Consider the following 26,282-nt stretch of genomic DNA (forward strand, 5'->3'; position numbering starts at 1 on the left):
CCCGCAACCACCGAGGATACTTCTGTGCGCCGATCAAGGCCTGCCGAACCCTTTTGCCCTTCGACATTGCTTCTCCCCTGGGCTTGGGAGCTTGCAAGAGGTCCCGGACTGGGAGGACGACTGGCACGCACAGAAGTACCCTCACGCACAACACTGACACACTTTGCGCTAATCACTTATCACTTTTGATTTTCTGTTTGCACTTATTTCACTGAACTCGAAACTTTAAAGTGGTTTGTACCTGAAACACGCAATTCTATCCTTCCTTAAAAGTTAGTAATTGCGAAAACAGAATTACAATGTAACAGAAAATCTAATGAAAGATAAATAATTCAGTGGCTGGAAAGAGACTAAACACTAGATCAAATAAACTACGTTTAAAATCTCTCACCGCATAAAGCTTGAGAACAAGAATAAAACTCTAGAAACGTTTACCTTCTTCCCCTAAAGAGACTAGGGAGAAGAGCAAAAACGATAACAACGTTACTCGCTTGAACGAAACGTTTATCCAGCTCTCTCTCCCTCCGTCTCTATCTCTCTCTCTCTCTCTCTCTTGACTTAGAACCTGAGAGAAGAGCCCAATCATATATATCGTTAAAACATATTATTGTTAAAGGAAAAAAACTGAAATATTTCCCAAATAAAAAGTTCCTTTATTAGAATTAAAACCATTAAGCTAAGAAAGAATGAACAAAACGCTAGAAACGGTTACTCTTACTGCAACGTGACACCGTGAAAATTCTCTCTCTATCGTAACGATAGAGCGCAAGTTGAACGTTCTGAACGTCAACAACTGCAGAGACAAAACAAAACGTTAGTTCAACTTTGAAAACAGTACGAGACTATCAAAGAAATTCTTTCAAAAACATTAAAATAGCATAATATGTTAACAGGTAAAACCGAAATGACGGGCTCAATGTTAATTAACTTCGGTACCAAGAAAAGACCGCCTACTATTAGGAAAGGTCGAATATAAACAAATATAAAAATTTATTTTAATAAGTTTATAATAAAAGGAAGTTAATCGAAGAGGCCTATAAAAGGCGGAGAGATAAAAAATAAATCTATAATTTTTGTTAAGCAAAATTAAGAAAGAGAGTCTATACTCTCTTAGACACCAACACTTCCGTCTAAGGGAAGGGTCGGCCATTTAAAGGTGAAAGAGAGTTCATACTCTCTTCGTCACCATAATTAATCAAATTAATTCCAAAAGCTAGCTAAGCTAATAATAAAACTTCCTGAATAGCGAAAGCTGAAATCTTAGAGCAATACTTCACCAAAAACCGTGAACAAGACTCCAAAATTATAAGCGTATCCATGAACGTCTTGCCGGAAGCACGACAGAGGAAAAATTGAGGTGGTGTCAACAAGAAGTACTGCAGTACCTGGCCACAGGTGGCGCTTGTGAGTACACCCCCCTCTTGTATAGCGATCGCTGGCGTATCCCTTCCGTAGAATTCTGTCGGGCAACGGAGTTGACAGCTACATGATTATCGGGTAAGTTTAATATTGAAAATTGTATTTTTCCTAATGATACAAACCTTTAGCTATTTGGCTAGTTGGCAAAGGTAGGAGGGGTAGCTTGCTGCCGCTCCCGCTCACACACCAGTGATTTAGCTAACTTTACTTGGAGGTAGGACTTCAAGGGGGATAGCTAAAGGTTTGTATCATTAAGAAAAATATAAATTATCTGCAAATGTCATTTTTTCCGTAACTGGAATACAAACCTACGCTATTTATTAGGGGCGACTCACCCATTAGGAGGGTGGACATCCCTGCCAGTCTGGCTTTTTGGCTTTAGCCGGGGGCTCCTTATTTTAAATATGTTTGTACCAAAAATAAGGAGTCCCTGCACCTCGCTAAACCTTGCTACTGTAACGGGCCGAGAGAAGGCTGTGACTCAAAGACAGGATGAAAGCAACTGAGTCACAACCTTCTCTCGGCCCGTCATATTGGTGACCCCGGAGTGATCACGTCACATTGGTGACCCCGGAGTGATCACGTCACATTGGTGACCCCGGAAGTTGACTTAATCCTCCCGCCTTCCACCTCCCCTCGCCCTTCCATCGTAGAGAAGGCTGTGACTCAGTTGCTTTCATCCTGTCTGAGTCACAACCTTCTCTCGGCCTGTCATATTGGTCACTCCGGGGTCACCACGTCACACTACGCAAGGTCAGCGGCCTACGCAAGCTATGTGTTGAGATATTTAGAAGTGTGACTGTCCAGGTAAAAGTAATTCAGTGTCTTTGTAGGAAAAACTGTTGTAACCAAGATTTTCCCAATACAACCTCGCCAGGGTATGGGGACGCAACAGTATTAGCTTAATACTAGTTACACAAGGAAGCATGGTTTACCTGCAATAGTTTGAGGTCAGCTTGTGCAGAGAACCCAGGATACTGCTTTCCCCAAGAGAGGGGAGAATGAAGAAAAGAATAAGAGCTAGTCAAACCTTTTCATTCACGCAGACTTAAACCGGATAACAGTGCCTTCAACCTTCAGCTGCTTGTCCAATAACGAGCTTGAGGTATTATACTAGCTGTTGTGCAGCCACCACATGCCTGATAGAGAACGTATCGAGCCTCCGTTTCCACACCCCAGACTGTAGAACCTGCATCACCAAGAAGTTTCTCTTGAATGCCAGGGAGCTATGGGGCGACATGGAGGATCCAGATTCAGGGCATGGTCCATGACCTTGCGAAACCAAGCAAAAATGGTGTTTTTATTGACCCTCCTCTTGTTCCTCCGTGTTAACGAAAAGTGCGGGCATACGGGGACGGGCTGCGACTGTTCTCTTGAGATACAGCCTCAAACTCCTCACTGGGCATAGTAAGAGATGATCAGGGTCATCAGTTACAGAGCAGACTCGAAATCCGGAAGGAGTTATACCGGAGATCCGCCACTCCCGGATTCAGAGTTTTGGCTACAAACTCAGGGACGAAGCTAACGTTATCTCTCCCCATCCCCTTGAATAGGCGATGTCGCATGATAGACCATGAAGTTCACCAACTCGCTTGGCCGAAGCCAAAGCTAGTAGGAACACCATCTTCCAAGTGAGGTGGCGATCTGTTGCATGGTGTAATGGTTCATAGGAAGGTATCTTTAGAGACCTGAGAACTCGAACCACGTTCCATGAGGGAGGTTTCACCTCAGACTGAGGACAAGTAACTTCGTATGAGTAAGGAAAGTTCTAGCGATGAGGAAATGCCCATTCAGTTGAGTCTAAGGGCAAGGCTTAAGGCTGAGCAATAACCTTTAACCGCTAAGACTTAACGGCGCATTTCTTCATGCAAATACACGAACTCCGCTATTACTGGAATAGTGGCATCGAGAGGAGAGATACCCCTTCCACGACACCAACCACAGAAGACTTTCCACTTTGCCTGGTAGACTGCTGCTGATGATTTCCGCAGGTATCCAGACATCCTGCTCGCAACTTCTTGCGAAAATCCTCTCCGAGTGAGGAGATACTGGATAGTCTCCAGGCGTGAAGTTGTAGCAAAGCTACAGCTTTGTGGAAAATGTTAGCATGTGGTTGTTTGAGTAGATCGTGTTGTGGAGGGAGTTCTCTTGGAGACTCCGTCAGGAGTTGCAGAAGGTCTGAAAAACATTCCGCATGATGCCATAGCGGAGCTATGAGAGTCATTGAGAGGATGACCAATATTCTGGCCTTTTTGAGTGCCCTCCTCATCGGACAGAATGGGGGAAAGGCGTAGTAAACAACGATGTTGTCCCACTGTTGTTGGAATGCATCTTGCCAGAGAGCCTTGGGGTCTGGGACAAGGAAGCAGTACAGTACAATGGGAGCCTGAAGTTCAGGGCTGTTGCGAAGAGATCCACAGTCAGAGAACCCCACAGGTCAGGACTTTGTTGGCTACTAAATGATCCAAAGATCACTCGGTACTCACTACAGTATCTGAAATGCTCTACTCATTCTGTCAAAGAGCACATTCCTTTTGCCTGAAATGAAGCGCGCCAATAGTGGTATAGAGTGAATCTCGGCCCATCTCCGTATCTCTCCTGCTAGATGGGATAGAGGCAGCGAAAAGGTACCAGTGAACCCTCGTTTATCGCGGTAGATAGGTTCCAGACCCGGCCGCGATAGGTGAAAATCCGCGAAGTAGTGACACCATATTTACCTATTTATTTAACATGTATATTCAAACTTTTAAAACCTTCCCTTGTTCGTAGTACTGTTAACAAACTACCCTTTAATGTACAGAACACTTAATGCATGTACTACAGTACCCTAAACTAAAACAGGCACAAATATTAAAGGCGATTTTATATCATGCATTTCCTAAACACGCCAAAAAGCACGATAAAAAATGGCAACCAATGTTTTGTTTACGTTTCTCTGATCATAATGAAGAAACAAACGCATTTACTGTACACATCTGTGTATAGGTTAGTTTTTGCATCGATTATATTGATTATTCAGTAAAGTATGTTGATTTTGTTATTACCAATATGTATATATATATGGGTTATGAAAAAAATCCGCGAAGTGGTGAATCCGCGATGGTCGAACCGCGAAGTAGCGAGGGTTCACTGTACTTGTTTGTTGATGTAAGCCACTACTGTGGTGTTGTCGCTCATCACCACTAATGAGTGGTCCGCCAGGAACTGGTGGAACTGTTGAAGGGCCAGAAACACTGCCCTCAACTCTTAAGAGATTTATGTGGAGGTACTCTTCTGATTCTGACCAGAGGCCTGAGATCATTAGGTGCAGCACGTGGGACTCCTTTTCTTTTGTTTTTTGAAGCATCTGAGAACAGCATCAAATCTTAAGGGAGGACGAGAAGATCCACTCGCTTTTGTAGATTCTCATCTAACACCCACCATTCGAGGTCCGGCTGTTCCTCTGATCCCATGGGGCTCAAAAGGTCCAGGGAGTCAAAGGCCTGATTCCACTGGGATTTGAGTCACCACTAAAGAGATCAAATCCTGAGGCAACTGTTGGGAAATAGACGGGCCAGAAATGAAAGGTGTACGAGGAGACGTAGCCACGTCTGGGCTAGAAGTTCTTTCCGTCTGAGAAAGGGTCTTGCGTCCTGATCAGGGAAAGGAGAGATGTGAACGGGACGCGATACACTGAAATAATCACTGAGATTGTCCAGGGCTCGGCCCCAAGTTGCTTCCACCTGTCCCAACAACTTTGTAGGCATCCCCCACTGGTGGACAAGCAGGGGAAATGCCTTTCCTAGCATTTGTGGCCTAAGCCACTCTGTCTAGGAAATTTTCCTCCCCTGGAGGACTTAGTGCCTTTCCAGTCTTTGGTCAGAAAGAGCTTTTAAGACACCGTTGTCTTCGCTGCTGTCTTGTTCGTCATGATCTTTGTTGGACGGGACTGCTGAGGAGCTGGGGGTTTATAGGGCTTGGATGTCAAAGCCCTATGGATGACTGAGTCCTGGTGGGACTTCCTCCATCCCTCAGCAGCATGTTCCACGTCGTTCTACTCAAACAGAGAAGTCCCCTCTAAAGAGGAGTTCCTGAGCCTGGCCATCGGGGCATTTGGGACCTGCTGGTGGAATCTCTCAGACACTGCATCTCGATGTTTCAGGATGGTGTTTGCCCATAAGTTCGAGACTTGATGAGCAAGAAACTCAATGGTGCGTGTGCCTGAGGAGGATAGTTCTCATCACTCCTAGTGCGTTCCTTGGAAAAATCCTCGTTTCGAACCAGGATTCCCAGGGTCCCCACCCACAGATCAAGCCATGAAGTAGCCTGCACGGCATACTTCGTGACCTTCTTCTGATTGAGGATCTCTGATGCCGAGAACAAGACCTGACGGCTGGAGAGCCTCTCTAGAGAGACTCCCTTGGTGAGTTCTTCCAGACAGTGATGGAGAAGAAGAGCAGGACGTAGCTCAACTAAGATCTCAAAATATCTCCTCTGGTGGATGCGAGGAGGTGGGAGAAGCTTGGCAGTAGAGCCAGAACGTTGGGAGGAGGAGAAGTTTTAGAGAGCTGTTGGGTGATCTTAGCCCAGGCACTCTTTAGCCCTTGAGACCAAGGCAAAGCTGCACTGGTCTTAGAGGGCTTCCGAGTGCCGAAGACACAGTCTAAGACTGTGTCTTTGCCCTCACGTGGGGATATCTCCGGGTCCTAAAACCCGTTGAGTACCTTATTAAGAGTCAGAACCTGCCAGAACGTATGTTCTGACTTTCTGCTCCCCTCTGAAGCAGGACTAGCAGCAAAGTCTCCACCCCTGAGAGCTCCTCTTGGGGTGGGTCGCAGGCATCCCTAGAGTGACTAGTGATTCCTGTAAGCCTGGAGGTCCTTGAAGAGGACTTTGAGAGAGTCTTGGACTCCTTAGACTCCTTCCAAGAAAGGAGGTAGGACTCGAGCATCGAAGGCCGAATGGGATTGTCCCTCCCGATGTCCGTCAGTGGTGGAAAACTCTGTGCGAGGAGAAACTTCCTCCGAAGGTGGAAGGGAGGAAGTTTGAGGCTTGCGCAAGTCCCTTGGCAGAAGTAAGGTAGGAGAGTGTCCGGCGGGAGAGACAGGAAGGACGGGCCTTGAAGGCCTGGCCTAACAGGAGTTAGCTTCACCCTAAGGGATGCGATCACGCCTGAGACTCCTCTATTCCTCTTCAGGGGAGAAGAAGCCAAGGTACCTTGCGGTAGGTCTGCTGTAGCCATTGGAAGGGAGGTTAGTGACCAGCGTGATGTCATGGCAGGCCTGAAGGCTTGCATTACTGCTCTGACCATGGCACCGAACCAGGGCCGTTTGCCGACAGATGCACTGTCTGACAGATCCCCTGAAAGGAAAGGAACCGAAGGTTCCTTGTGACGAGTCTCAACCGATGTTGGTTGTGGGCCTGCCTTTGTAGGACAAATCTTCAGGAACCTGAACCCTTCTGTGGAGCCTTTCCTTTTCCCCGGTGGTCCCGCTATAATGCGTTTGCATGGAAGGGAGTGAGGCGATAGTGACCTTTTAAAGCCTGTAGATCCTGCTCCGATGTTTTGCGCAATCGCGCCAGAGAGCGCTCGCGCACAGGAGATCGATAGTGAGCAGTACGATAATGCGCAGGAGAGCACTGGTGCCTAGGAAAATGTGTGCGCAGGTGAGCGCGGGCGAGCTGGAAAGCTCTGAAGCGAAGGCGTGCCAGAGGATGCTGAAGCGCAGGGGAGCGCTTTCGAGTTGGAGAGTGCTGGTGCACAGGGGAGTGCTTGCGAGTTGGAGAGCGCGGGAGTGCAGAAGAACAGCACTGCGCATGAGCGCGCTGTCGCGTAGGAGAGTACAGCTGCGCAGAGAAGCGCCGAAGAGTTAGGGAGCGCTGTCGCGCCGACGAGTTGGCAGGCGCTGTCGGGCCGGCGAGTTGGCAGGCGCGGTCGGGCCGGCGAGTTGGCAGGCGCGGTCGGGCCGGCGAGTTGGCAGGCGCGGTCGGGCCGGCGAGTTGGCAGGCGCGGTCGGGCCGGCGAGTTGGCAGGCGCGGTCGGGCCGGCGAGTTGGCAGGCGCGGTCGGGCCGGCGAGTTGGCAGGCGCGGTCGGGCCGGCGAGTTGGCAGGCGCTGTCGAGCCGGCGAGTTGGCAGGCGCTGTCGAGCTGGCGAGTTGGCAGGCGCTGTCGAGCTGGCAGGCGCTGTAGAGCTGGCGAGTTGGCAGGCGCTGTAGAGCTGGCGAGTTGGCAGGCGCTGTAGAGCTGGCGAGTTGGCAGGCGCTGTAGAGCTGGCGAGCTCGCAACCGTTGGTTTTTAGACCAGCGAGAATGCGCTGGAGAGCGCCGGCAAGCAGGAGATCGCTGGGGCATTGGAATGCGCTGGCGGCAAGGCGAGTGCTGAGGCACCGAAGGCCCCTGAAGCTCTGGGGAACGCTGAAGAGCACTGGGGAGTGCTGAGGAGTGATAACACGCTGGTGAGCGATGACGCTCTGGAAAGCGTTTATGTACTGGAGGGTGCTAACAAGATGCTGGCGAGCGCTGGTGCACTACAGGGCGCTGGCGCGCAGCTAGACAATTAGGAGGTGCAGCACGAGCAGGTAGGTGATGAGTCTGTGACAGGAACGATGAAAGCAGGTCAGCAGGTCGGCATGACGGTTGAACTGGAACTGGGATGTGCCCTTTAGAAGGGCGAACATCCACCGACGGGGTTCGCAAACAATCAACAGAAGAGTCCAGGACCGAAGTCCGAGGACTAGGTGCAGCGTTGTCAGGAGAAGGGCCAGGAACACTCGAAGGTCGATGGCCGGAAAAAGACTGAAGCGGAGGCTCCTCTGCAGGAGACGGCTGCGAGGATAAGACTGAAGAGCCAAAGAGGCGTCTTTTCACCAATAGTGAAGGGCCACCTCTAAAGCGAAGCGGAGGACGAGCTCTGCGTCGAAGACGCCCTCCGAGGGGCGGTGGATCAGCAAGCTGACCTTTAGAAGCAGCAGTCCTCCTCAGAGGAGTCTCTATGAGTGAACTCCCCCGAGGAGGAGAAACACTCGCAGGAGAGACAAAAGAAAGACTAAGTTCCCCCCTCAAAAGATGAGCTTGGAACGGGGGGAACAGAGTCAGCAGCAACAGTTGGAGAGTCTGAAGGTGCAGGGGCGTTGGCAGCGGCCACAGAAGCCTCAGACACTACCACGTACCCACACGACAGAGGATATACCGCCAAAGTCGACGACAGCTGCGCACTAGCACCATGGAGGATAAGGCGCAGCAAGGAGTCCTTGGAGGGCAGACCCGGAAACCCCAGGGGCGTCCACACCTGTACTAAAGGAGACAGAGACAAGGCCTCACCCTGGGGGAGAGGTTGGGCGGCTTCGCTAGGGGAAGCAACACCATCTCTCGAGGATCAGGGATGGCTGTAAATTAAAGAGTCTACGCTACTACCCAACTGTCACCCGGAAGAGACTAAACGAACAGGAGCTTTGGAGGAAGGTCGGGATGTGGAAGAAGAGGTCGGGTTTTTCCCCTTTCGAAGAAACCTTCAAAGGAGGCAGATCACTCCCGATACTCACTACACCTGTTACCACTATCAAACCGTTGACCTCTGTAGGCGGGACAAAGGGTGCGGCGATCGGTCTTCACGCCCAACATGAAGGTTCCGCAGGGCCGACCTTCGAGTCCGGGGCAAGTACGCACGGTCGCAGAAGTCAACACACACACACTAATAAACAATAGCATTAAATAGAATTAAATGGCAGTCCAAAAAGGCGAAGGATGAAGAACGGCAACGACCGTACACCATCCGAGCCAAAAGCAAAGTGAGCTAAATCACCAGTGTGAGCGGAAGCGGTAGCAAGCTACCCCTCTACCCCACCTAACTAGTAGAATGGGTACTTAACCCTCACTAAATTCTAATGGCTCGTCCTCTCAGCTTCACTAAAAGTAATAACTCCTAATAAATAGCGTAGGTTTGTATTCCAGTTACGGAACAAACTTTTTTTTCAGAAGCGACCTGTGCTTACAAACAAATTGGAAATTTTGGGCCTACGATATATCGTCCTCAATTTAAATATTAACGAGTTGCTCTCACAGGACAGAGTAAAAGATCATCCGGGTCATCAGTTACCTCTTTGGGATACAAAATAGTGAAAGAGTCAAATCTGATATCGTTTTCTACCGGATTTTGGGTCTTTGCTACAAATCTATTCGGGAACAATTGATACAGATAAATCTTTTCCCTCTCTGGAATGTGACAAGATTAAACATTTAGTCTTGACTGAAGCTAAGGCAATGAGAACGACAGTCTTCAGGGTAATGTCCGTTTAAAGACTACTCATGAGTGGCAGAGGCTACGGACAGTGACATTGCCCTAGAGACTGATCATAAATACATATGATCAGCACCCAAGCTAGGACCAGGGAGGGTCCGGCAATGTAACAAATTTTATAAGTGATTTGAATTTTTATAATGATGCAAACATAAGAATTAGAGCATGATTTCAAGAAGCTGAAAAACTTGGCTGTTAACGATATAGCAAGGTGTTGATAGTTGGCAGGTAGTGGGAAGCACCACCCAACAGCCAGCTCACTGAGTACTTGAGTAGCCACTTTGACCTTCACCTAGTTTAACTTAAAGGACTTGGGTTTGTATAGCCTAGTTAGAAAAAATAAATTCTAGTACAGTAAAAAAAGTCCCATTAGATAGGAGTAAAGGCAGCTCCGCTGCCCAGAGGAGAAAAAACAACTTTGTGTGCGGGAGTAGCAGGAATTTGTGGGATTAGAGGGAATTAGGCCATTCTCCAGCACAGCCGAAATAGCCATTCTGAAGGTCCCAGCCTGGGGTTTGCGGGGTGGATGTGGTGGGTAGTAAACCTTAAAAGGACTCAGGTTTGTATAGTTAAGAAAAATACAAAGTTCTAAACCTTGTGACTTATTCCAATATAAATACAAACCTTTGGGCTTTTATATAGAGAGCCCAGAGTTACGATAGGGAAACCCTACTACACACAGGCCTCAAGAAGGAACCCTAGGTAAAAACCTACTCTTCAATGACCACAGGAGGAGTGATTGAATCACCTCTCTCACAAAACAGACTACCAGGGAGGAAAATTTGACAAAGGGCAATACTTTTAGATGAAGTTCTGCACAGGCTACCCCTGAAAGGAGGAATACTTATGCCTTGGAAGATGTCATCCTTCTAGGTTTAAATCAAAGTAACCGGGTTCATCCACTATTCCAAAGGAGAGGTTGTGCTTCATGTACCATACCACAATATTTCTCCCCAAGTCTCACCTGGTAAGCTTCTTCTTGCAATGGTGGAAGACAATGTGCCAATTATCGGAAGATGCAAGCTAGGGAACTAAATCACCAGTTGGGTGACAACAACAGGCCCCAAGGAGACAGCGTTAAGAGTCCTATGCATAGCCTCCACCAAAAGATAAAGGACCAAGAACTAATATTTTGTCTGTACACCTGCTCCTACCCTCTTATTTCACGAGCCTTAATAGTAGTAGAGGTCTAATTACACCCACTCACTTATGCTCTCCTCATTTTCCCATAATCCAATAGAGATGGTGTTCCTACAGAACTTCTTTACCCTACCAGAGTCTACAAACAGGTTCTGAATGGTCGGTCTGCAGTTTGCCATCTGTTTCAGGCACTTCCTGAAGATACTGACAGGGCAGAAAAAGCTCTTCTCATTTGTCGGAAATCGTTCACAAAGAGGAGATGGAGAAAGAAGACTCAAACTGTTCGTTACAAACTGCTGGGCTCAGAGTCTTTGCTACAAATTCCGACCCAAACTTGAATGTGAACGCTCTCCAACCCTCCAAATGTGAGACTATGAAAGGCCAAGAGTTCCTTAGGTTAAACTTGACATCAGCGGTTTGCATGGACATAGGCGAAGAGCTTCCAGCCTTCGAAAGGTTGCGGCAAACACTGGGAGTATCCATACACACACCACCAAACCTGAAAATCCTGTTAATGCAAATCCAAGGGCTTCTTGATCCTGACACGTACATCCAGGGGACTGATCTAGGAGCGCATGTACGAGGAAGGCGGCAGCACACACACCCGCTGAGTATACTGAAATGGCTAAAGACTTCTTCGGTGTCTTTCTGGAAGTTTCCAAGACAGACACTAGCAAGGACTCAGCTCTCGACTTTGCATACACCTGCCACTGCACAGGAGAGCATGATCTGCACTCTGCACATAGGAATGAATGCGAACAGTCATGCCTGCTACAAGATGCACAGAGGGAGTGTGGATCTTCATCCTGTTGTAACGTCCACTCTTCCCCCAGCAAGTACAAATCTCTTGCTTATTAACATCAAAAGACTTTCACTTCCTGAAAGAAAAAGAAAATAAACAAGCTTGATTAGGGAGGAAACAGTACATTCCTACTCAGTTGTGGCCACAACAAAAGAGAGGCTATTCCTGCTGATGGGGGTGGGGGATGGGGCTTCTTGGCCGATCCCACCATCAGTCGTTTGACCCCTCATTAAGATTCTAATGACCGTATCCAGCTACCACTGTGATACTCTAAATACCTAAGAATGTATACGACAAAAAGATCTTGAATCTCCTGTAGTACACAGGGTTTCCATGCGTCTTAGTACCAGGGAAACAGCCCTGATAGTACGCAAAGGACTGAACTAATCGGTGGTCTTGGCAATTTGAAATGACCCAATCAGACCTCATTTGACAAGGGAAATTGCCAGAGGGCATTTTTTTATCCAATCATCATCTGCTATGACTATTGAAGCAAAGGGTCTCAGATTTGCTTTTTTTATCCAATCAGAATCCCATATTTCCAAAATTTAAACATAACAATGGGAGCATCAAGCGTGGGTCGGAGATACTCATTCTTAACCTATGAGATGTGAAGATGGCAATTTATCAGTACAAAGATAACAGATTTGTTTTACAATTAAATCCAAATTTTATAAGGATTTCAAATTTCAAGAAGAGTATTGAATTTACTCCTTTATTAATAAAATGGGACTCCTGGGGGGTTATTCAAAGTGACGTTTTGGTGGTTAGTTTTAAATATAAAAGGAAATCATAGAAAAATGGCACCGTTGCAAAGGCTAGGAATCATCTCTGAAGCTAAAGAAGAACTTGAAGTAATGTAAGTACAACTATATTTTTTTCTTTAAATATATAGGATTGAATGTACAGTAATTCATTGGGACAAATGTAAACTTTCTTACTACTTGTAAAATATTTTTCCTTTATAAAATACAGTATGATTGTGTTACCTTGCTAAGAGTGAAACTGGTTAAAATCAAATGCAGAGTAAGCCAAGAATACACTACAACAGGACAGTGTAAGGGGGTCGCAGGAGGGCATTAGCAACGCCCCCCCGTTAAGTAAGCAAGTAAATAAGGACACTGCTATTAGGTTAAGTGGGAAGTTTAAATTAGGTGATGTTCTCGTGTTGAGGTTTTGCAGACCGGACACAGTTTTTGTAGTATAGTGCCCACGTCTTATGAACGACTAGAAAATGAAGAAAATTCCCATTTTCTATGCATGAGGGAGAAACTAGCCGCTGATATATGGAGGCTCCAGAGTAAGTAACTACAAGCCCTTAAAAACACTACAAAATAAACTATCAAAAATAACGGAGCCTTTGTGTATCAGCGGCCAGTTCCTTACGTGTTAAATAAAAATGGACATCAACTAACCAACTTTCTCCCCTAACCTAACCTACAAGCCATGTCCTTACCTACTCACCTAACAGGGGGCTAACGTCCCACTTCGACCCCCCTCCACTGCCATTTTCAAAGTTAGCCATAATCAAACATACAGTTGGCCGCTATCATACATACACTTGTTACATCAATTACAAATTCAGCCAATCTCTCAGGCTGTACTAGTCTAGTTTATTAACATCTAAGTGCACTTGACCATTTTGCGATGACTAACCTCACCTAGTCTAAATTATCAACATCTCTGGAAACTTACACTTACCTCCCAGGTCTGGGAATTAACAAATCCATCCATGATCAGACCTCAGACTCGGGAGATATCCCCAGACTCGACTAGACTTGAGGCAGCAAGACTTTATCTCCGATGAAGGTATAAAATAAATGCATAAGTTTCTTCTAGATCAGACAACAACTTTCTTTGGCCAGATCAGATCAGATTCTCAGGTTGAGGCTTCTCCTTTGCAACGGCGCCTCTTGTGTCTTTTAGTTATGTTCCCTATTTTCACTAGTTTTTCCCTTATTTTCACGTTTTCCCTTTTTCCACTAGTTTTCCTATTTTCACGTTTTCCCTTATTTTCACTAGTTTTCCCTGACTTTCACTAGTTTTTCCCTTATTTTCACTAGTTTTCCTTTATTTTCACTAGTCTTTCCCCTTTCATCCACATTTGTTGTAGTACTTTTCTTATTTTCAATTCATTCTTCACAAAAAGGGAATTTTTCCAACCGTTTAAGCACTATCTTCTTCGTATGGTTATTGGAGCTCAATTGCTTTTATTCTTAAATCACTAATACTATACTGATGGTTGTGCTAAATGCTCCTCCCTTTTGGGCTACTTCCTGCAACGCAAAATATCAAACGTATGAATTACGGCAATATTTCACGACCATTGCTTCACTGACATACAGTTACTGTAATTTCACTATCCTTCTATATTAATAGCCCTTGCATAAACACTGGCAGAATACATACCACACATTTCTTAGATGCATTTCTACTATGAAACAGTTTCTACTGCGAACTGAAACTGGTTCGAACGAAGACTTTTTGGTCAGACAATTAACTTGTTGTCGCTTTGCTATGTGAATAAGTTGCCAGATTGTCTATTATTAATACGATTTTAGATACAGTTCCAATGCGAATAACTTCTTTCAGACAAAATATATTTTAATTTTCTAATAATACATTTATATATGCATAGAAGAATTCCTTATAAACTTGAAATAATGCTCTAATAAGTCTAATATAAACCGAACTGGTTTATCCATTTACCACGGTTTCAGATATAGTTCCAATACGAATAACTTCTTTCAGACAAATTTATATTTCAATCTTATAATATACATTTATATATACATAGAAATATTCCTCATAAACTTTAAATAATACTCTAATAACAGTGTAATAAAAACCTAACTGGTTTATCCATTTGACAGCTGAAGCTTTCTATTCGCAAAAGGAATTTCTTACGTCAACGGTGAAACGTTTGGTACAGCCGGTTTTCATGGACAAATTTAATGGTTAAAAAAAAAAGTTTCATAAAGCGGTTTTATAAGATATACAAAAGTTTTTTTCATTGCAAAATCTTAAAAATCACGATTCTATAAGGTTGTCTTTATTTAAATACTAATAAAACCAAAATATAACTGAAGTAACGCCCCCTCCAGTTCTCGAATGACATAGACAAGTAGACTAAAATAGCTTTGATGCAAAGCCGTATGATTTTCTTATTAGATATAAAATAAGAATGTACAATTTATACCAAGCACTAGTTGTATATTAATAGATCACAACACAGTTATTAAGTATGTCACTGCGTTATTCCAGCAGAGTTGGGGAGCCTCCCCTAAATGTAATAACGTCTCCCCTGGCTCGCTACAGTAACGATTACCAATAAATAGCGGACATTGTATACATTTTCGATTCTAATGTATAATGTGCTGAATAAATGTCATGGCAAATGATGTTGCCGGGCCTCCTCGAAGTAAGGAATGCGTTTAAATATAGGAAATCAATTTTCTCCTTCTTTATCAACTTGTGTCTTGTGTTTGACCTCTCTTCCTGAATATGAGTGAAATTTCTATATCAGTGTTGGTGTTCTTAATAGCTCATCATTTGCTCTTGAAACATCTAATTTTTCTTAGTTTCCTTTCCTCACTGGACTATTTTCCCTGTTAGGGCCCCTGGGCTTATAGCATTCTGCTTTTCCAACTAGGAGTGTAGTTTAGCAAGTGGTATTAATAATAATAATAATAATAATAATAATAATAATAATAATAATAATAATAATAATAATAATAATAATAATAATAATGTCGAAAAGCATGTCCCAAAAAATTTAGTAATTTTAGTCGTCAATTTAGTTTTTAAATTCCTTTGATATCATACAGGTATTCTAAATGTATAAGATTGGTGGATTAAACCTCATGAAATACAATTCTCTAATATTCTTTCCTTGTTTAGTACACACACACATTATGAGTGTGTTAAAGATACCAAGTCGTTTTCTGCCTATATGCAGCCTGTATAGTTGACTAACCAGCTGGTACTCATTTCACAGAGATAAACACAAGTACAGAATTTCACTGGAAACGGTCCCTAAAATAAGTTTCCCCGCACGTGGGATTAATCTCGGGTATCTCACTGGTGAAGTCGCTACGATTCCGTCATTAAAATTAGACTAAAATTCATTACAGTTCAACGCGTCGAATGGTTAGGTATATTGTATATGTATGTATGTATGTATGCACACAATTTGATTATTTCACGATTTATCTTCATCATTAACTATTGCTCTTTGATTTACATCAAGTCTCAACTGAGGACGAAGCTATTGAATACATACTCTGGCTTCAAACTGTTGGAACCTATATTTAGGTCTACTTTAGGCTCCAGAGCCTTTAAATATGCGGCCCCGAGACTATATAATAAGCTCCCACGAAACATTCGAATGATTGAAGACATTAAGGCTTTCGAGAGGAAACTGAAGACTTTCTTATTTCACGAGTCCTTTGACAGTGACGATTTAACAGTAAATGAACAATACGCGATATGAAACTTTAAATACTGTGAACGAACAAGGTAAAACGACAGTGGAGGTCCTGTAGAGAGTGGGGTTCCCCTGCTGTATGGGACCGGAAAGGCAGCCATCAAAGTAAAGTAAGTAAAGTAAGATTAATCAATTGCAAATAAATTGTTTAACCCTGAGTTAATAGACCGACCGTTCCCTGTATAAACAGCTAGACAACCTCATGCAGGTAATTCTCGGTTGGAGAAAATACAAAAAGATATTTATTACAAAACCTAAACCTACAACTAAACCCTCAGACAGTATATATTATATACATTATTCATCACACGGCACTTGCAGATATACAAGTAAACGCCTTCGTGTCTTAATGTTAACACAAGACACATGAGTGACAAACATAGGCTATCTGAACCAAGAACAAATAGTAAATTTGGTGAAAGGGCTTTTAGCTACTGTGCGCCTAGACATTATAACAAACTGCCAACTGAAATGAAGGACCTAAAGGGAGCATGAATTTAAGAAGAAACTAAAGACATTACTTTTCACAAGATCATATGATTTGGAAGATGCTACAATCAAAGAATTGTATAAGTTATAATGAAAAGGTCTCGTTAGATGATTAATATGGACCCGCCCGAGAAGTAGTTCACTCGACTTCAGTGGAGGGTTGGATTTAAACCCAAAACAAGTAAACAAGTAAGTAATGATGAAGACTTTACACGGTCGTGTGGTTCGACAGACAAGTGTTTGAAGTGATGTTCGAACGTGTGAACGGGATATTTGGTTGTCGCGAACGTGTTCGAAGAAAGCCTGTTCTCGCCTGACTTTTGTGGGTGGGGCTTCATTGTCCACAAACCTTATGCGTTTGTGGCTGACTCCACCTCTTCAAACAGTTTGACAAGCAGGTTCGACAACCGGGTTCGACGAACAGTTCGACCGTGTAATGACGTCGAACACTCCTCCCCATGATTGGAGATGTCAGTACCACAATCAAACAGAAATAAACTCCCAGAATACGCTCAAAATAAAACAAACGAAAATCATTAAGTTAAAGTTAAAACTTTGTATTCATACGATTACCAACGCAACTTTAAGTAATTACAATAATTATCTATAATCAATCTCGAGTGTAACCGAGGAAGACTGGATAAATCAATGAATTCTTGCTACGCACATCCTATGCCATAAGCAATGCAATACACCAGGGGTTGTGCAACCTTTTCAAAAGAAGGGCCACTAGTAAAAAAAATGTATTTTCAACTAATGGAAATCATTCTGTAGTAACAAAAGGCTTCACAAAACAGGTGAATGTAATATATAATACAAAATATAAAAATCCTCCTTTGACCTAAGGCAAGCGGTTTATCTCTAGAACTAAGATTCTTAACATTCCCATCTTAAAAAACATAAATACTGTTGGTTTCTCGTCCAGCTATCCATCTGAATTATATAAGGATATTTCTCAGGCGGTATTTATTATCATAACTGGCTGTAACACGCATGTAAAGATAAATATGTACTTAAATTGATGGGAATATCATAACCTTCTTTATGCAACCAAAATGAAAACCGAACTAGTGGGATGGCTGACTTTGCAATTGTTGGACCAACTGGTCAATATTAGGCTGTATGGCTGATGTGGCTTTCCAAGTATCAGTCAGTCAGTGAGGACCCAAATTTATTCTTAACCAGGTTCAATTTTTTAAAAGTGCTGTTCACATATGTACGTGCTACCAAACATTGCCACAATCTTCATTGCATGGCCAGATAGTTTGCGATATTTTCTGTTGGTTAATTGTGGTTTATAGAACTGATATATAGAGCTACCACCATATTTATTTCTTATCTCCTTATTACATTGCAGCTCGTTTATTTCCATTTGCATATTATTATTATTATTATTATTATAATTATTATTATTATTATAATTATTATTATTATTACTACTATTAGCCAAGATACAACCCTAGTTGGAAAAACAAGATGCTATAAGCCCAAGGGTTTCAATAGAGAAAAATAGCCCAGTGAGGAAAGGAAATAAGGAAATAAATAAATGCTGATTACAGTTTTTATATCCACATGAAATGGAGAAGCAAACATTTCAATATCTAGTGTTTTCTAAGGTCATGGAATCTCATTGAAAATTCTTCTTGTAGAGCTACCTAACCTGTCATCATATTTCAGACTGCTCATGGTTGTTTAATGTTTGGAAGTAGGCTGTGTTTGTTTTCTGATCTGTGATTCCCACAACCGTAATTTCGTCTGAAACCATTAGATCAGGGAAAACAGGTCATTCATGAGTTGATATTTCCTTTGAAGCATAACATTCAGGGTACTAAGTTGGTCTACTACGTATACCAAAAAAAAGGATAAGTCACAGTTCCATTCATTATCATTCAAATAAGAGATAGAATTACCTTTCATGTCTAAATGTCTAAGACAAGTACAGTTTCATTCAAAAGTTCATATGCTCTTTTCAGCATTCCTGCCTTACTTGGCCACCTGACTTCACAAAATTACTTCACACCACAGTATTCTGCTTATCTATCAGCCAGCAGCTCTTTAAACCGGCAATGATTATTATTATTATTATTATTATTATTATTATTATTATTATTGTTATTATTATTATTATTATTATTATTATTATTATTATTATTACTAGCCAAGTTACAACCCTAGTTGGAAAAGCAAGATGCAATAAGCATAAGGGCTCCAATACGGAAAAATAGCCCAGTGAGGAAAGGAAATAAGGAAATAAATAAATGATGAGAGCAAGTTAACAATAAATCATTCGAAAACAGTAACAACGTCAAAACAGATATGTCCTATATAAACTATTAACATAAAAAACATATATGTCATATATAAACTATAAAAAGACTCATGTCAGCCTGGTCAACATAAAAACATTTGCTCCAACTTTGAACTTTTGAAGTTCAAATGATTCAACTACCCGATTAGGAAGATCATTCCACAACTTGGTAACAGCTGGAATAAAACTTCTAGAATACTGTGTAGTATTGAGCCTTATGATGGAGAAGGCCTGGCTATTAGAATTAACTGCCTACCTAGTATTACGAACAGGATAAAATTGTCCCGGGAGATCTAAATGTAAAGGATGGTCAGAGTTATGAAAAATCTTATGCAACATGCATAATGAACTAATTGAACGACGGTGCCAAAGATTAATATCTAGATCAGGAATAAGAAATTTAATAAACCGTAAGTTTCTGTCCAACAAATTAAGATGAGAATCAGCAGCTGGAGACCAGACAGGAGAACAATACTCAAAACAAGGTAGAATGAAAGAATTAAAACACTTCTTCAGAATAGATTGATCACCGAAAATCTTGAAGACTTTCTCAATAAGCCAATTTTTTGTGCAATTGAAGAAGACACAGACCTAATGTGTTTCTCAAAAGTAAATTTGCTGTCGAGAATCACACCTAAAATTTTAAAAGTTATACAAATTTAAAGAAACAATATCAATACTGAGATCAGGATGTTGAGGAGCCCTTTTGACCTAATGAAGTAGACTGTTTCCACATGTAACATTGGTTACAAGTGTTAAGATCATTGTCTTTGCACACAAAGCTGCCCGGTGTATAATGCAGTGTAGGACAATGCGTGAAAAAGTGTTAATATTTTGAGACTCCATTCTACCCTTCAGCAATCCTACCAGGCCATTCTTTTTACCTACCATCGCAGGAGACCCATTTGTTGTAATGCAAACTAATTTCTTGTAATCCAGTCCAAACCTAGCAAACACAGGTACTATTTCTGATGGCTGAAGTCCCCCTCTCCCCCTCTCCCCCCCCCCCTCTCTCCCTCCCCCTCTCCCCCCCCCTCTCTCCCTCTCCCTCTCCCTCTCCCTCTCCCTCTCCCTCTCTCTCTCTCTCTCTCTCTCTCCCCCTCCCCCTCTCCCTTTCCCTCTCCCCCTCCCTCTCCCCCTCTCTCTCTCTCTCTCTCTTTAGGTCAATGATCGATTGACCTATTTCAATTCTTTGGAAGCATTCGATTCTCTTTATATCTTTTTCATTTCCAAAAATAATACATTCACTTTTGTCTTCATTGAGCTTGAGCTTTTTTGTTAACATCCAAGCCTTAATGTCATTCATTATTTCATGTATCTTTCTTTTAGCTTCATCAACTGATTCTATTGGGAAATAGATTTGTGTATCATCAGCGTATATTTTAAACTTAACTCTGTGAGTTTCAAGTATATTTGCCAGTTCAATCGTGTAAATTTCAAACATGAGAGGACCTAGTACACTGCCTTGAGGCACCCCTTTGGTTAGTTTTCTTGTCTCAGATTCAACATTTGATATTACTACTTTAACTTTGCGGTTTTCAAGATAACTCACAAACCAGTCGCGTGCTCGTTCTACGATGCCCACAGCTTTAAGGTCTTCCATCAGATATGTATGTTCTACAGTATCAAATGCTGCACTTAGATCAAGCATTACAAGAATGCAACACTTGCCATTTGTTATAATTTCTGTTATGTCATTTTTTATCGCTAACATTGTTGTTTCTGTGGAGTAATTTTCTCTGTATGCAGATTGATCATCAGGTATGACATTAGATTTTTCAGATATTTCCAGGTTTGTTCGTGTACAGCAGTTTCAATAATTTTCGAAAAATATGACAGATTTGATATTGGCCTATATGAACTTAAATTGTCTGCATCACCTTTTCCTTTATACACAGGCTTGATACACGCAACTTTTTCACAATCAGGGAAAACTGCCTGTGTTAGACTCATATTTACCATGTTTCGGTAGGTCTCTTGTAGTCTGGTGAAATTTTCTGCATCTTTTACATCATTAATTGGAAATGGATCATTTCCGCAGTAGGTTTTTTTTACTTTCTTTATCATTCTCATATAATCACTCTGACTTAACTCTTTGAATACCCTTAGCTTATTTACACCTGTTGCTGATGTATTCCTTCGCTCTGTTGTGCTGATGTTGTGAAAACTGGAGTAGATTTGATTTATTTTTTCCTCAAAATATTCAATAAAACCATTTGCTAGGCATTTAGGATCATTAGTTATGTCGGGCAACACTATTTCTGTCTTTAGACCTAATAGTTTCTTTAGGTTCTTATGTATTTTCCGTGGGTCATTTTCATTGCACACTTTTTTATAATAGGCCTTTTTTTAAACTAAGATAAGGTAATTGTAGCGATTTCTAGCTGCTTTGTAATGTTGCCAGTTTTCATTATTTTCATTTCTTTTCCATTTATCCTCCATTTTTTTTCTTTTTTTCTCTTCGTGTAATTCATTATCAAACCAGTTCGATTTTTCTTTAATTGTGATTATTTTTGTTATTTCCGGGCACCTATTATTATAATTAGTTGTAAGTAGTTTTACTTCTATCAGTAATGCAGTTTATACAGGATTGTCCCTCTACGAGGGTGTGATTCTCTTCACAGTTACAGACTGGTGTTATCCCTTTTATATCCTCTAGGCTTTGTTCAATGAAATCTTTTGGATCAAAGTTAGTCTTAATTCTGTATGTGATTTCCTTCTGTATTGCATTATTTTTTCTAACGTCTATTTCAAAAGACATCAACTTATGCATTGGGGATATAGAGTAGTCAGGTTCAATCTCCATATTTAGTATGATGTTGTTGTTTTTATTTACTATAACTAGATCTAGTATATGATTAGACTGAGCTGTTGGTTCAGACACTATGTTTTCAAGGTCGTGGTTGTCAATCAATTCTCTAAATTCATTGACATATGGGTCTACTCTGTTATCAAGATGTAGGTTGAAATCACCACATATAACTATATTTCGATTGTCATTCAATGTATCTAGTAAGTTATTAAATTCATCTAGAAACATTCTTTTGCTTTTGCTCGGTGGTCTATAGAGTATAACTATTTGTAGATTTACATTTCGAGAATAAACTTTAATATTCATATATTCAAATGAATTAACTATGAGATGATTTCTTACTGTAACTTTGTATGATTTCTTAATTAAGATTCCAATGCCACCACCTCTTTTGTTTTCTCTTGGTTCATGATAAAAGTTATAAGATTTAGATGTCATTTCATTTATTTTCGATCTGTCACTCACATTTCCACTCAACCAAGTTTCAGTTAATAAGCAAATATCCACATCTTGATCACTTACGACTTCCTTAATGATATGAGTTTTATTGCCAATGGATTGTATATTTATTAGATTACATAATATTTTCTTAATCGAAGCCATGGTCAGTATTGTTTCTGGCTCTTATTATTTCTTGTTTATAAACTTCACAGTTTACTTTGTCATAGGATTTATGTTCTGTGTCATCATAGTTCTTTCTCACACAATTTATGCATTTAACTTCAACAACATTGCAATGACTCGCTATATGTTCTCTCGCGCACTTGGGGCACGACTGTTTATTCTTGCAATTTGCTGCACTATGCCCAAATTCCTGGCATTTGTAACACTGGTAGGGCATGTAATGATCGTAAACATTACATATTCTATATGTGGTACTAAGTTTATCTCCATTTTCATAGATTGCTTTACGTATCTTAGGTGTACATTTTATAATATAGTGTTTATGTTTATCCATTCTTGAATTTTCTTGCATTATGATAGTCAGATCATCGTTTTCTACAATGTGTCTATTTAGCCACTGGTTCTTAAGCTTCAGACTTTGAATAATATCATCACCCTCTTCTGGTACATTAGTAAGTTTTATCTTCGGTTTAAGTTTTCCTTTTTCAGTAACAGTGATCTTGTTTACATTACCTTGTTCCAATTCTGATTTTGCCTGCTCCAGGTTCTGTTTATCTGCAAATTTTATGATCAGGTGGCCATCTTTTGTTTCAGCAGTACTTTCAACTTGGGCTTTTAATTTGGTCATAATTGTTTTCTTATTATTAACTGCTGACACCTCATCAGTTGATTTTACAATCAATGTTTTCTTTGATTTCAGCTTTTCAGCTTATGTGCCAGTTAGATGCTTCCTATCTATGTCATCTTCATTCCTTTTCTTTTCATTTCTTAATTCTTTCATTTCATTTCTTAATTCTTGCATCTCATCTCTTGTTTCTTGCACTTTATTTCTCATTCCTGTCATGCTATCCTTCATTTCTTCTATTTTATTCATCAAGACCTGAACCAAATGATGGGACATTACGACTTCTTCATCCAATACTTTTCTTTGTATGTTTGCTGCATCCTCATTGAACTTATCAGTGCAATTTCTACATATGCAATAAATATGTTCGTTACACAATAGTCTTCTGTCAGCTTGTGATAAATTTTCTATTAATCCAGAACATTCGTTTTCAATATGATACCATTTTTGACATCTATTACAACAAATTCCCTCATTGGCAACGACAGTCTTGCAGTGCTCACATAGTTCAGTGTCATCAGATTCCACGGTGACCAACGATCCATTCGCTGATTCATCATTTCTTCCACAGGCACCTTCCCCCATGTTGTCACTATCATATACTGGTGTATTCTTCATTATCTGTAGAAATTAATTTGTTTCATCTTCAACTGATTTTCCTGTTTCAGTCTTTTCCTTGTTGAAAGTTATGTGAACTAATCTCTCTTGGGGAGTGCAAAGAGCATGCCCAAACCATCCCCATCTACCCCTCACCATGATCTCATCCACATAATGCACTCGGGTATTCTCTCTTATAGTTTCAATTCTAAACCTGTCCAGCTATTTAACTCCCAGTATTCTCCTGAGGGCTTTGTTGTCAAATCTACAAAATCTGTTGGTTATTGTTTCATTGTCATACCACGACTCATGTACATGCAATAATAATAATAATAATAATAATAATAATAATAATAATAATAATAATAATAATAATTCTGTACATGGGATGTAACATGGAGAACGGGTAAAAGTCTTTAGTGTTTTTGGCAAAACAAGAGGAGAGTATTGGCATTTCAACCATCTTTCTGATTGAGCCGTGTGATTTTTTTTTTTTTTTTTTGAGGGGGGGGGGGTTGGTCTGGATTGTGCAGAACTCAAGTCAAGGCGATTACGTTAGAAGGAGAACATTGACTGAAGGCTCATCTGCATGGGCCTTAAGTCTTATCAATAGAATGCAAAAATCGTAAACCAAGAAATTAATGTTAGGAGAAAAAGAGATTGAAGGCGCATGATTGCGGCCCGAGGCAATACAATAGGCTCCCACTAGACATCCGTAAGACTGAAGATTTCTTGTTCCCCAAGTCCTAAGATAATGTGGACCTGACAGTATTGGGGAATACGTGGGTGTGAAATGCTGAATGCCTTGGAATGTATACGATGAAATGAATGTTTAAGTCCTCTAGACTAGAGGGTAGGGTTCCCCTGCTGTATAGAACCAGAAAAGCAGTCCTTAAAGTAAAGTAACTGGAAAAGTAAAATTTATGTTTGTGGATGTGAATATTTATAATTTGTACGCCACATGTCAGCCAAAATTTTATGCTCTGACCTCATTTCCATGCCACTCCCTCTTCTCCCTTCCAGTTAATCCAGGGAGATAGCACTCTTGACTACAGAATGTTGTTCGGTTACTCCAGGAATTCCAGTAAAAGGAATGATACACTCTCTGTTCTCAAGCGAACAACACTGACGTGACCCCTCCTTCTTCTCACCGAAGCAGACCTTTCGCCATTACGTTCGTACAATTGTAGAGAATGATTGTTTGCTAGTTGGAACGTTCTGGCCCTTCGGAGAACTGCCCAAGAATTATAACAAGGTGTCAAGCATAGGCTAAAGACCAGTTATCATGATTTACCAACATGTTCATATTCTGTCAACACTTTTCAATATGTTTAATTTCTTTGGGTTATTTATAAAATTTACTGCCCAGATATTCTTTTCTTTATTATGCATACTTTACTTACTTTACTTACTTTGATGGCTGCTTTTCCGGTCCCATACAGCACGGGAACCCTACTCTCTACAGGACCTCCACTGTCATTTTACCTTGTTCGTTCAGAGTATTTAACGTTTCATATCGCGTAGTGTTCCTTTACTGTTAAATCGTCACTGTCAAAAGACTCATGAAATAAGAAAGTCTCAGTTTCCTCTTGAAAGCCGTAATGTCTTCAATCATTCGAATACTGCGTGGGAGCTTATTATATAGTCTCGGGGCCGCATATTTAAAGGCTCTGGAGCCTACAGTAGACATATAATATATCTAGGTTCCAACAGTTTGAAGCCATCTGTAACTATTCTCGTGTCGACACGATTTGTTGGCTTCGCAATATGTAGCAATTCTCTTGAGTATTTTGGACGCCCGGTTCTGATAATTTGGTGGGTTATTGTACATATTTTAAATTGAATTCTCGCTTTAATCGGCAGCCAGTGTAAATCGATGTAAGGATATATAATTGAGAGTCCTTCACGATTGAAATTGTCACAGCATAGTGATAATAAAAAAAAAAAATTAAAAATTACTAGGTAAAATAAATAAAAATCACAATTGTTTTTCTTCAATTGATATATTTAAGAACAATTAAATACAATATGACATGATGCACCCAAGGAAAACTTACAGTATTGACCTGCTCATATGAAAGTTATAGGTAAACTTGATCGTAGCAGCCTTGATCCTTGTTGAAATGCTTTCTGTCTTATGAATTTTAATACGTTTCCTTTGAAATTACCTTACTCTAATTTTCAACTAACGTTTCTTGACAAAACCTACGGGCAAGTACCATATGAGTTAAGAAAATTTATTCATCGCACCTAATAGTAGACTATACTATAAATAGATTGTAAATGTAACAATGTTTACCGGAACCACATTTTCATAACCAAATTTATGTTTAGTAATTGCATCACACGGGTTTGCATATACTGCACTTGTTTACATTTGTGTATAACACGTGCATGTTTGCAAAACATTACTTCATATACTTTCATGCACAAGTGTGATCTTAGATACATATGTATACTATGCTTATTAACACTATTCATCATTCACCTTCTCAGACTCAGGAGCTCCATGCTTATGGATTAATAAAAAGTTTGTAAACAATCTAAACAGATAAGCTTTATCTAGTCAAGAATCGATTGTACATCTACACTGTTGCCTAGCCTATCGCACAGTGGCATACCAGTTATACATGTCCTTCAGTGATACTGTTTCTGTGAATATATTTTATTGCTTATTGATATTCTCAAGTTTATCAATTCATTTT

The 26,282-nt window shown here is 41.1% G+C and overlaps 1 protein-coding gene across 4 annotated transcripts in view; it reads right to left on the reverse strand.

Annotated features, from left to right (window-relative positions):
- LOC137660296 (matrix-remodeling-associated protein 7-like) overlaps nt 1-24,581 on the reverse strand; it is an 84,654-nt gene extending 60,073 nt beyond the window's left edge. The window contains exons 1-2 of one of the 4 annotated variants that reach the window (XM_068395086.1): nt 24,566-24,581; nt 13,332-13,912 (exon numbers count right to left, since the gene is read on the reverse strand). In XM_068395086.1, the coding sequence (XP_068251187.1) occupies nt 13,332-13,370 (39 nt within the window). In that variant the 5' untranslated portion in view covers nt 13,371-13,912; nt 24,566-24,581. Of the gene's footprint in view, nt 1-13,331; nt 14,139-24,565 lie in introns of those variants that run through there. The other 3 variants (XM_068395085.1, XM_068395087.1, XM_068395084.1) reach the window with 3 other exon arrangements.
- Between the last annotated feature and the right edge of the window lie 1,701 nt (nt 24,582-26,282).

Source organism: Palaemon carinicauda, chromosome 20 (assembly GCF_036898095.1).
Source record: "Palaemon carinicauda isolate YSFRI2023 chromosome 20, ASM3689809v2, whole genome shotgun sequence".
Taxonomy (NCBI): Eukaryota; Metazoa; Arthropoda; class Malacostraca; order Decapoda; family Palaemonidae; genus Palaemon; species Palaemon carinicauda.